The sequence below is a fragment of the Oculina patagonica genome, chromosome 10 (genome assembly GCF_052425735.1).
Source record: "Oculina patagonica isolate OP01 chromosome 10, crgOcupat, whole genome shotgun sequence".
NCBI classification, from domain to species: Eukaryota; Metazoa; Cnidaria; class Anthozoa; order Scleractinia; family Oculinidae; genus Oculina; species Oculina patagonica.
The window spans coordinates 20342-32210 of NC_135767.1; the positions used below are offsets into that span (position 1 = coordinate 20342).

General features: G+C 36.7%; 1 protein-coding gene across 1 annotated transcript; it reads right to left on the reverse strand.

The window, feature by feature from the left end:
• Positions 1–90: 90 nt before the first annotated feature.
• LOC144628008 (DALR anticodon-binding domain-containing protein 3-like) lies at positions 91–11215 on the reverse strand. The gene is made up of 14 exons (XM_078486055.1): positions 10896–11215; positions 9411–9727; positions 8296–8660; positions 7226–7284; positions 6776–6889; positions 5698–5780; positions 5480–5538; positions 4498–4580; positions 3456–3570; positions 2843–2901; positions 2102–2212; positions 1627–1695; positions 972–1037; positions 91–200 (listed from the first exon to the last, which is right to left on the reverse strand). The coding sequence occupies exons 1-14, from the start codon at positions 11106–11108 to the stop codon at positions 147–149; spliced, it is 1767 nt and encodes a 588-aa protein (XP_078342181.1). The 5' UTR covers positions 11109–11215; the 3' UTR covers positions 91–146.
• Between the last annotated feature and the right edge of the window lie 654 nt (positions 11216–11869).

Below are 11869 nucleotides of genomic sequence, written 5' to 3' on the forward strand. Positions count from 1 at the left end.
ACAGTTCAACCTTTTATTACCTTTTAATTCAACTCAGTTTCAATAAGAATATATTTTTTCAATAATATTTCATCATCATCATCATCATCATCATCATCATCATCATCATCATTGGATAAAAATCAGCACACTGTGTGACTCTTGCTTTACATCTGAGTCAGAGAACTGACATTCAGGAGTTGCAGACAGTTCAGAAATATCTGCAACCGAAAAGTGTTTTTTAGTCTGTGAATTCAACAAAAAGAAAGCCTTATTCTCAGACAGCCCGTGGTTGTGCGTTCCTACCTCTTCCTCCGAGCAACCTCGGACTAAGGCTGACGAACGATAAGCTTAGATACTGGCATACATTGATGCTTCTATCAGAGAACAGAACAAGTAAATTTGTTTTGTGAAGAATTCCTGATTCAGAGAATTCGCTTAGCCTAAGGGATAAGCATTTGAAACCCCTAGGCCAATTTTGAAACACCCCTGGGATACACTAAAACACCTGGAATTCTTTTAAATCCCTGGATGTCCATAACCGACCATAAGCAGGGCTGTACCTAGGATTTTTTGTCTGCGGGGGCAAAGTCCGCTGAACTCCGCTGCGGGGGCAAAATCCAATATAGCTACAAGAAACAGACCAGCAAACTCAAACACTATGTAAGAAATTTAGTTTTACTGGCAGGGGCAACTGCGCCCTCTGCCCACCACCCCCCGCTATAGGTACGGCCCTGATAAGCCTGTCTCTGTATCTGTCAATACCAAATCAATTACAAAAACTCTCACAGTAACCTATCACCTGCAGCAAATTGTAACAATTGAACTTAACATGAGTGATCAAAATCCAGTTTCTCGTTACAATATTCATACAATGTCAAACAAACAGGTGATGAGAATAGAGCAAGAGATCTGACTGGGGAGGACTGGGGAACAAAAACTGAAAAGAAATGTCTGGCAATAGTTAAGAAAAATTACTAACTACTGCTGACCTGTTGAAGAGCTTTCATTAGATAAAGTCTTGCAAACATTGTTGGAAAAAGATGTTGCCTTGACTCCTGGAAAATTATTTTACAAAACAAAAATACAAATAATATTTTAAAAGTTCTTGCAGTTGATTCTTGGAGAAAACTTTACTGACAGCAGCAGTTGTTTTCATGACATGTTGTGTTCTTAGGGAAGACTTTTACTGTCACAGGGTCTCTTTCTACACAGGCCTACATGTTTTAACAAAATGCCAGGGGAGGGAGCTTATACCAGAGACTTCAATTACAGAGAGCTAAAATAGAAGTCACATTGTTTCTAAAAAGACTATTGGCAAAAGTGATTACAACCTTTGGCAAGTATGAGAATGTGCAGCGAGGCCAGTCACAGTTGCACGTGTATGGTTTCATTTAAAGACTCTCTAGACCGTAATGCATTGCATGCCTCGCCCGAGGTTTCATAGGCTATGTTGTCCATTATTTATCTACAACATGCTCTATACCATATTCATCCTTTTTTACTTGATTGATATCAATTGTGTTTTCTTTTATACTCCTAACTAGTAAGTGTTGCTGTTCAGCTTGTACATTTCCACTGGCAGTTTAGTCAGAAGAGGAATTATATCAATAATTTTTTTATAGCTCCCCCCCCCCCCTCACTCACTCCAAGGATGTGCACTCGTCCATAGTACGAACTGAACTTATGACTCAAGTTGAACAGGAAACAACAGATCTGAAAAGAAGTCAAACATAAAACAGTTAATTTTCTACTAAAAAACAGTTCTGCAGCAACAGAGCTAAAGATTGAGGTGATTGAGTGTTATGGGTTCCTGCAGGCCTGGCCAGGTTCACTGTGTTGTGTTCTTGAGTGAAAAAACATAACAGTAAATGGGTAACTGTGAATAATTTGCTTTGCTAGGGCAACCTGCAAAATGCTAGTCACTTCATGCTACAGAGGGCAGAATTGAATGCTGGCACTAACAAGCTGCTGACGAGCATGAGCCGCTAACTCCTTTGACTTAACCTAAAACAAGGTTAATGACTGGCATAACCTAACACAGGGCCCATCAAATGGTTATTTTAAAAAATAAAAAAATTGTGTCCTGTTTAATATTAAATAAACAATAACATTAATTGACCTTGTTTGTGTGGATGGTGAAATTGTGTGTCTTGGTTGTTGTTTCTGGGACAGCCTCCTTCACAACCGATGGAAATGCCACAATAAAGTTTAAAGTCAACTCCCATTCAGCCTGTTGAAGAAAGAAGAGAGAAGTGCTGCATTAGTCAGAGACTAGTTTGTCATTCATATTCTTCTCTGGTTATTTGTTATAACACCTTTTTGAAACTTGGTTTTTTATCATCATCATCATCATCATCATCATCGTCATCGTCATCGTCATCATCACCAATAGTGAGAGATTGGTTTTTATCTACCTTAGTAATTTAACAATATGAGTTTTCCTTTTATTTTTAACTCAGAGAAATTACTTCTTAACATCATTCAAGAATGAATACCAGTACAGTGACATACAGTTGAATCCCTATAACTCGAACCCTCAGTAACTCAAACCTCCCGCTAACTCGAACCTTTTTCGTTTTCCCTTTAGGTCATATTCTTACTAATTTTACCCTTGATAACTCGAACTCCCGATATCTCGAACCTTTTTCAATTTCCCTTGAAGGTTCGAGTTATCGGGACTCAACTGTAGTTATTTAAACATATAAAGTTTTCTGCCTTTTCCCTTAATAAAAAAATAGCTGGCTCTTCCATTTTGTTAATCTAAAATGGAGAGCCCCAATTGTTTTCACCTTCTAACTGATTACCGGTAACAACCTAAACCCTTTCTTTTGAGAAAACTGAACTGTAGTTTGCAACTCACTTGGTCACGCAGGAGGTTAAAATCCACTTCAGTTACTGGGGGTAGGGCTGGATAGACACCTATAAGTCAGAACAAATGCTCCAAAGGGTGAGAAATAAACATTTAAATTAACAAATTTTGCTTAGTAATTTCAGTAATTTTATATAAAAAATAAATGCGAGGCAGAGCTTGAAACTTTGAGAACTCAATTATTATATCAGCCTGCACACTAAAAAACTGTCTTGTTTTTTATATAAATTATATCTTGTTTTCATAATTATGTTATTGCTCATATAAGAAGCCAGTTACCCATATTTACTTAATCTGCATTCACACTGGTATTATTTTGATTGTGCTATCATTTTTTAGACAAGCCTGAGCCTCTGTATTTTTCAATGCGAAAAAGCAGTTCTCTCGTCTTTCTTTCCCCACGCTCATCAATCGAAAAAAATATGAAAAAAGGGCTGTGAACAGGTCTACCGTTGCGCACACCATGGACCTTAAATAAAGCATCTTAACTTATCTTAAATGCAAAGGTTTTTTCCTCATTTGTACTGCAAGTGAGTATTTATATGTGCCAGAACTCTGGAGCTGTTTTACCAATTGCTCTATAAATAGGTGGAGTTTATCTTACCTTTCTGGACATTTTCGTCAAAGTTGTGGAAAAGCTTGGCAAGTCTGGCACAGTTGTATAAAACAAAGGTGGCCTGCCGGAATTCTCTTGAAGTTTCGCACAAGTTAATTCTTACCTAGAAATGCAAGATTGCAGGAATGAATATGTGTTTACATATAATTATTTTTTAGAGCAGTTTTCGCTTGAGTGACAAAAGAAATTTGCATTGCTTTGGTTTTGCATTACTACTCTTAGTGATTGGTTTAAAAACCTGGTTCACTTTCTCGATTGAAAACTGCTCTATCAATTACCATTATTTAACATTACAGCAAGGTGCCCAAATGTGTGACCACTTTTAATTTATTCACATTCTTTCGTGCAGATTTAATCCAATCAAAAGCCGTGGATAGCTTGCAGTTGACTTCTGATTGGATTAAATCTGCACGAAAGAATGTGAATAAATTAAAAGTGGTCACACATTTGGGCGCCTTGCTGTAAATTGTTACATATCTTAGTTGCGCAAAAAGGAAGCATAAATAAATTGCAGATGGAGTTTAAACTATAATACAAAAATTATAAAGCCTATCCCCTTAAATCCACTAGAAAAAAAGTAATTGATTTTGAGAATCTCAACCCACAATCAAATACTATAGGGAGAAATAATCATCACTTGATAATGGTAATTTAAAAGAAAACCTTTATAATTAATTTTGATGAAGCTATTTGATTTGACCTTTTTTTGGCTTTTCCGTTGATCAATACAGAAAAATTTATGAAGTTGATATTATTTTATGGATATTCTTTGATGAGTCTCGCAAATGTGCGAGGCAGCGAGGCATTGCAGCGAGGCATGCGAGGCAGAAACACCCTTCTCCAAATAAAAAGGATAATCGCAAGCTACATAAGCTAACTGTAGGCTAACCGGAGTGCCATTTAGGCTAACCAGAATTCTGTTTAACTTTAAGCAAACCGGAATGGATTGCATGCCTCACTGCCTCGCACCTGTGCCAACACTTCTTTGATCTTCAACTTTCTTGTCCCTGAGAATCTTTATAATACTCACTTCACTGTTTGGAGCTGGAGAAAGAATTTCTAGTTTGATAGCAGCTACTGCCATTTGCCTGATTGATATGTCCCAGCCATGACCTGAAAATACAGCGAAAATAGTTACTGGAAAACAGATATATATGCATAATATAGTTAATGGTTTAGAATAAGAAGTATCTCAGTAAACCAGACTTAACACCACCAACAGACAAACCGGCTACAACATGACTCTGAAGATGACTTCCACTCAGGTTCTTAAAATATATGTCAGTTCACAATTCCTTTTCAGGACTAAAGTACCCTCACCAAGATGATTGCACTATACAAACTACAGATATGAGTACCGGTAATATTATTGCAAGTGTTTGTATATCTATTTTATGCCATGACTGAAATGTGCACAGGCCTAATTGCTAGTGTAAAATTATGGGCTTTAACCCTGAGGTTAAGCATTAGTGTGCTTGACCAAAACACTTAACTCTCCTAGTGGCTCTTTACACCCTTGTGTTTCAATGGGTACCACCAAATCCCTGGGGAAACCTGGCTGACATGATAATAACTGAATAGAGGGTTACCCTATTTGGGGGAATGTCGGAATGATGGACTGGCGATAGTACATTGCCATGACCAAAAAAAATGCTAACCGCAAGCAAACTGGAGTGAAAGCTAACCACAAGCAAACTGAAGTAACAGCTAACCGCAAGCAAACTAGTGACATTCAGACCGCCATTCCCCTGAATAGGGTTACCCCTGAAAAGACTATTCTCAGATGCTAACTGTCATAAATTTATATGCCATCCAGGCAAAATAGTTTCAGATAAAACAGTAAGTTAACACATACTGAACTAAATGAAAAGATTGAAGTAAAACATAACTTTTGTATACAAAACTATGATATGTTGGAATTTGCAAGACAAGTAAAAGTCATTAAATCTACATGGGTTTGTGTGCCACCTATACAAATATAGCAAGTGATAAACTTTGATTTAATTTCATACCTTCTACTTTATCACCATATTTTAGAATGTAAGATTCTCTTAGTTGTTTTTCACGTATTCTACCAAAATAAAATAAAAAAATATATCAATAAACAACCATTTAAATTTCTAAATAAATATCTTGTAATATTTTTCTGTGAAAATGAAGTAATGACAAGTCAGAAAGAGTTGACCATACAATTTTTGCATCTTGGTATAAATAAGAAAATCCTCCACACCTTAGAAGATCCACTGCATTGAGATGACCTTGGATCTTTTCTTTGTCATTATACACTGTTATTAACCCATGGTTCAGGTAAAACTGTAAAACAGCAACAAAATACACAAGTAAATCAACCAACAACATAAAGGTAACGGAGTAAGTTATGGCAGTGTGCCAAGCAAGTGTTACTTGGGAATGCAATTACTTCTTGGAAAGTACAACGCATCTGTGGTTTTTGCCACTGAAGTAGTTAAGCCGACATGATGCATCATTAAAATGCTGCCATTGTAATTGTGAAAAAGGCACCAAAGAAAATAAATAACATGAATTAATTAATCAATCAATCAATCAATCTTTATTAACGTGGTCAGCACGCTTAGCTAAAAATCCGGTTTACAGGTGTGCCACAAAATGAAAATACAAAATAGAAAAATAAAAACTTCTTAGAAGTGTATAAATTAAGTAGAAATTATCAGCAACAGTGTTTTGATTACCCATGCTAAGACTACCTCTGGCACTGGTATGTTGCCACATTAGGGGTGTCAAATGATAAATGCGAGACTCTGCGAGCCCGCGACCTTTTGAGAGCTTTTTAGCCTTGCAAAAGAAATCGAGACTCTGAGAAGGCGTCAAAGAAAAATTCGAGACGACGTGACCATTGAAATTTGACTAAAATTTTGCGAGACACACATTTTTTGAAGGACCATTCACCACCCCTCACATTACATTTGGCACCAATACCCTTACAGGTTGATAATCAGGAGTGTCGGCATGCTAAAATATAGTCAGCATGGTGCCAAAAATTTGCAGTGCCAATTTTTTAACACATCAATGGGGATATAAATGTATAGTTCATACAATCACTCAATTCTGCTTCATGTACCGTAGTTATCTGTCTAGTAGTTATCTGAGGGCTAACCCCTTTCCTTTTGTTCTCAACTACTCAGTGTAATTGGTTCTGGCTTTTGCTGTTTGTCAAACTATTTTCAATTGTATTTAAGATGCATATATGGGTACCCTTACTATTTGCATTTTAAATTTTTATAGTGAACATCACGGCATTTCTATGTGACTAGATGGTATAGTTTACATGCCTGTTTCCTGGTAAGTGGATTTGTAGAAGTCATTTGCCACACAGTTCTGATTTGCTGTTGAGTAAACGTTCTTCTACAGCTTGTAACATGAAGAACCATATCTGCATTTGCTGCCTGATGACACAGAAATAACCGTAAGATAGTGAAGGGGGAAGCCTCAAGGCCATGCGGCCCATACTGCCAAAGTTTATCCCAGTTATTGTAGCATTAAGTGGCTAGGAATATTTCTACTCCCCCCTGAATACAATGCTAGTCCATGGCAGGGTTACCCCCAGCATTATTTTGCCAGCAGAGAGGCACTAGGAGAGTAAAGTGTATTGCTCAAGACACAGGCCGGAGCTCAAACTTGGACTGCTCGATCCGGAGTCGCACTAACCTTTAGGCCGCCGCGCCTCCTAGTTACAGTAATATCAATTTGCGATACTCTTATTCAATATGAAGCTGCCTTACATTTTTTCCAGCTAGATCCAGCTTTGCCACATCTTTAAGCAGTGAGCCTGAGAGTGTAACTAGAAACAAATAATATAATTACTGGTGAAACTGAAAAATTTATGGAAATATTTCACATTCTGCAAATTGTGCTGTGTGTAATAAGGACTGCTGCATAAAGATTGGCAATTTTATTTTATTACCACGTATTTTTAAAGTGGTAACATGTTAACCAGGGCTGTTATTAAAGGCCGTAACCCGTAACACCTGTTACGGCTGAGTTCACTCAATGTTACGGGTCAAGATGCTGATTTGTGTTACATTACGCTGTCTTGCATATGGAATGAAATGCTACCGGTGATAACTTCAACGTTGCGGCTGCATTAAAACTTTATGACAGCCCTGTTAACTAGCTAGTGTCCCTAGTTAATTGGACACTTTTTCTAATAAAGTTACTAAACATAAAATATTTCATTGTCAATTTGTCTGTTTATCCTATAGTCTTCTACTTTATGATTAATTTACTCTCAAAACAGCAGCCTGGGTATATTTGCAGAACACAGAATAAAAATCCTAACCAACAAATAAAAGCTAATGGCAAGCAAACCGGAATGAAAGCTAACCACAGGTAAACTGGGTGACGCTAACTGCAAACAAACTAGGGTTAACCACAAGCAAACCAGAAAGAAAGCTAACTTCAAGCAAACTAGGGTTAAGCTAACCGCAAGCAAACCAGAGTGGAAGCTAACCACAAGCAAACTGAAGTGAAAGCTAACGTCAGTGACCATCATTCTGCATTCTGCGTTCTGCATTCTGCATAATACCCCTGCCAATCTTAAAAGCTGTTAAATGCCAGAAAGAAGGGAAACCAAAAAAGATATCATGCTATTCATTGGATTTACAAGCTTATATATTGCTTATATAAAGCACATGTTTGCTAATTATAGTGGACAGATCATTAGGGCATGCAATCAATTACAATAAAAAAATAAAATGGAATGCTTGTACCACAATCATGTACAATTTGATTGTATTTAGCAGCGATGAGTTCAATAGCAAATAAGACAGAAAAAATTACATGTGAACCTCACCTTTAAACTGTTTACTATCTTGACAAAACTCATCCACATCCAGAGTAAATACATCAAAGTTAAAATCAGAGTCTTTACAGTCACAATCATCTGCACAGCTGCAACTGTGAGTGTTGTTAGTGACCTGGGTACCAGTTGATTCTGCTGACTCATCACTTTGTTTGCTATATTTGCGGCTTTTTAGCAGTTCGTAAAGTTCTTTAGCTTTAATGGTAAGATCTCTGTCTGTCCATGTACCAGTTTTACTTGTAGTAAAACATGATGGAGAAAACAAGTGACATGTTTCTTGCACACTCTGAATGTTTCTGAGTTCATTTTCGTGTTCCATTTCGCACACATCACCTGGTGTTAATTTTACAACAGTACTGCAATAAAAAATTAAAAATGTGGTAATTTATTGACATCTGCATTCCATGAGAATATCAACTGTTAGGGAAGTCAAAAAATCTCTTTGAGAAATAATTCAGGGTTCATACACTTTTTCAGGTAAAAAATTCAAGGACTTTTCAAGGACTTTCCAGGACCCTTCTTGGAAATTTCAAGGGCTTTTTTCATGAAATATACCCCAAATCAATTATTTCCAGTCTGTTGTGCAATTGATGTGCTTGCTAAAGAACTAAAAAAAAATTGCTTATTTTGGTGGTCTTCTTATTTCCTTGCAGCCTTTTGACATTCAATAAAAAATCAAGGACCAAAACCGATTTCAAGTACTTTCAAGGCCTTGAAATCAAACTCCTGAAATTCAAGGGTTTTCAAGAGGCGTGTGAACCCTGATAATTACCTGTATGTTGCCTTAGTGGAAGAGTGGGTTTTGAATAAGCTTTACATTCTGTTTTTCACAGCTACAGGGATTGATTTTGTCAGCCAAATATAAAATTAAGTTGAAAAAAAGGAAGGGAAGGGGTATAGTAGGGAATATGTTTTGTTATAGACACTGCCTAACAACCAATTTTCCCAATTCCTAGCCTTAACCCACGTAATATATTAATTTTTTGTACATTACACCACATCCATCTGTAGGACATAAAATTTCAACGAAGAATCGTTGTACATTGAGGTTATAATTTTATTAAAACAATTTTCAGAAAATGATAAGCCAGTATTAAAACACATACCTATTAGCTTCTAAAAGTTCCTTGGTGTGTTCACAAATGAGAACTGTTCTTAGCTGATCAAGATTTAAATGATCTTGATCTCCATCATGTGATCTCAGTAAAATAGAAGGATTCAGCAACACACTCTGAGCATTTTCTCCAGTTGATCTTCCATACTGGTCTGTTTTACTCACAACATTTTTCAGTACAGCTCTCATGACCTCAGCCTTTTTTAGACTCAGTAGAAGATGACCTGCACTTGTTAATTGACAATGTTTTACAAACTGAACTGTTGATATGCAGTCAATGATTTTATCACACATGCTTTGGAATTCAACCTAAAAATGCCAAGTACAGTACACAAAAAATGTTAAAATATTGAAAAATACATCAATTATACAATTAATTTAATTTTCCCTTTTTGGTGGACATCGTGTTGGAGAAAACAAAAGAAGTTTTTTTACCTCCAACCCTTCAATACTGGACTGACCACAAGCTTTCCTTGTCTGTTTGTATACCATAAACAGTACACCTTTATAAGCCCCTTAACCCCCATTATAGGCCCATTTACATGTAAACAAAAAGTACATCCAATTAACCCCCACCCCCAGATATAGGCCTCTGTAGTTGTCCTTGTTTCCTCAATACTTCAACCAGAAAATTAGGGAAGGTTGCAGGACAATAAAGTTCATTACTATGTTACTATTATCTATTTTAATATTACAGTCGAACCCCTATTAAGCGGCCACCCATTAAGCGGCCACCCCCTATTAAGCGGCCAGTTACTAAAGTCCCGAAAATATTGTCAGTATAATACTGTAAATATAACCCCTTTTAAAGCGGCTACCCCTATTAAGCGCCCGCGGCTACCTTTCTGCTGTCCGGATGAGCGTTCTTCTATTGTTTTTACCTCTATTTAGCGGCCAATAAGAATGTAAGATACGATATTTAAATTATTTCCAACAAGCTCAGACCGTGACGGCCGATAAAATCATTCAAACACAGGTTTATTGTCGTCTTCCTGTGATTACATTATTCCTTTTCACCTTATATTGTATTGAAATAATGTAACCTTTTAAAAAGACATTATGCTAATTTTTGACAAACCCCTATTAAGCGGCCAACCTCTATTAAGCGGCCAGTTGCCATTTCCCCGAGGGTGGCCGCTTAATAGGGGTTCAACTGTACTATCTTGTTAATACCGTTAAAGTAACTGTTAAATGTTTAACTGTAGTGTTACTGAAAGTTAATAACAGTTTGAGAATCTGACAGGCATATAAACAAAGAATCTCTTTAACAGGCTTCAAATTAAAACTTCAAATAAGCATTTCTGTCAAAGCTTGATGTAAATCCAGTAAAATTAAAAATGTGTTTCGACCAGCACTGCTGTAGCTTCTGTGCATTATCTGTATTCTAATCAGTGGCCTTGGATAATAAAGCACTACATTATTAGATTAAGATAGTGACATAAGCTGAAAAACCTTCACATGTATTGATGTAGCTTACCTTGTCTCTGTCGACATCGCCAAGACAGTTTCGTACAAAAGCAGGGATAATCAATTCTCCATGTGCAAGTTTCTTATTTAATTTCAACGAAAATGAATCCATTCTGCTTTGATCCAGACCATTAACCGTTCTCAAAGCTTCGCAGAACAAGCGTTTTAAGTACGGTAATAGATCACTACTATCGAAGACATTTTTGTCGCCTACGTCCGCCATATTGCAGATATGCCACCTCTCCTTTTACAGAATTTGAGAGAGACTGGAAGCGACAAGGGACAAAGGGACTCGCTAAAAAAATATCAGGAACCCTGGCACGCAGCCTAAATTCGAGAAACCCGGAATACGCATAAAGGCGCATCAAACTTGTAAGCGGTGTCCATAAATGTAGAGACACAGGCCGTCGTACAAACTATTTTGTTGGTCGCAAATTCAGCGGCAAATTTTTCTGACGATGCCCGGCAGTGAGGTGAAAATGAAGTGAAAAACGCCTTGTTTGTTACCATTTATTCGAAATCTAACGCCAAATTGTTATTTTTTTTTATCGCAACTGGTTCAAACATAATCTGTTCATTTAGTTTATTTGAAGGTTCTTTTATAAGAACCTTGAAGCAGGTACAGGCGAAGCAAACAAACAATGATATTTTAATGGTTATGAAATATTTGCCGTGAAAATAAAGATTGCTTAGCGACGACATAAAATTGAAATGTATGAAGGAAACCGAACATGAAATATACAAATGTCCACGGAAAACGATGGATACCGGTAGTTTAAAAAACGTATTTATAAAAATCATATTGATAACGTTTAATTATATTTGATATTCAGGATTTCTGGTACATTAAATACTTTCCTACAACACATTCTAGGATTTGACTTTTTATTTTAACTAACTGACTGTTTTAGTGAGGAGAAAAGAAATTTGCATTGTAAACTGACTTATAAAAACCCTTCATCAGCTGTCAATCAAAAAATATGC

Excerpts from the sequence above, each read along its gene's own strand:
- LOC144628008 (XM_078486055.1), bottom strand. The coding sequence starts at position 11,108 with ATGGCGGACGTAGGCGACAAAAATGTCTTCGATAGTAGTGATCTATTA. Across the intron at positions 5,781-6,775 it reads ATCCACTTACCAGGAAACAG|TTTTACCTGAACCATGGGTT; the intron begins GCATGTAAACTA and ends GCTGTTTTACAG. Across the intron at positions 4,581-5,479 it reads ATATGGTGATAAAGTAGAAG|GTCATGGCTGGGACATATCA; the intron begins GTATGAAATTAA and ends CTGTATTTTCAG.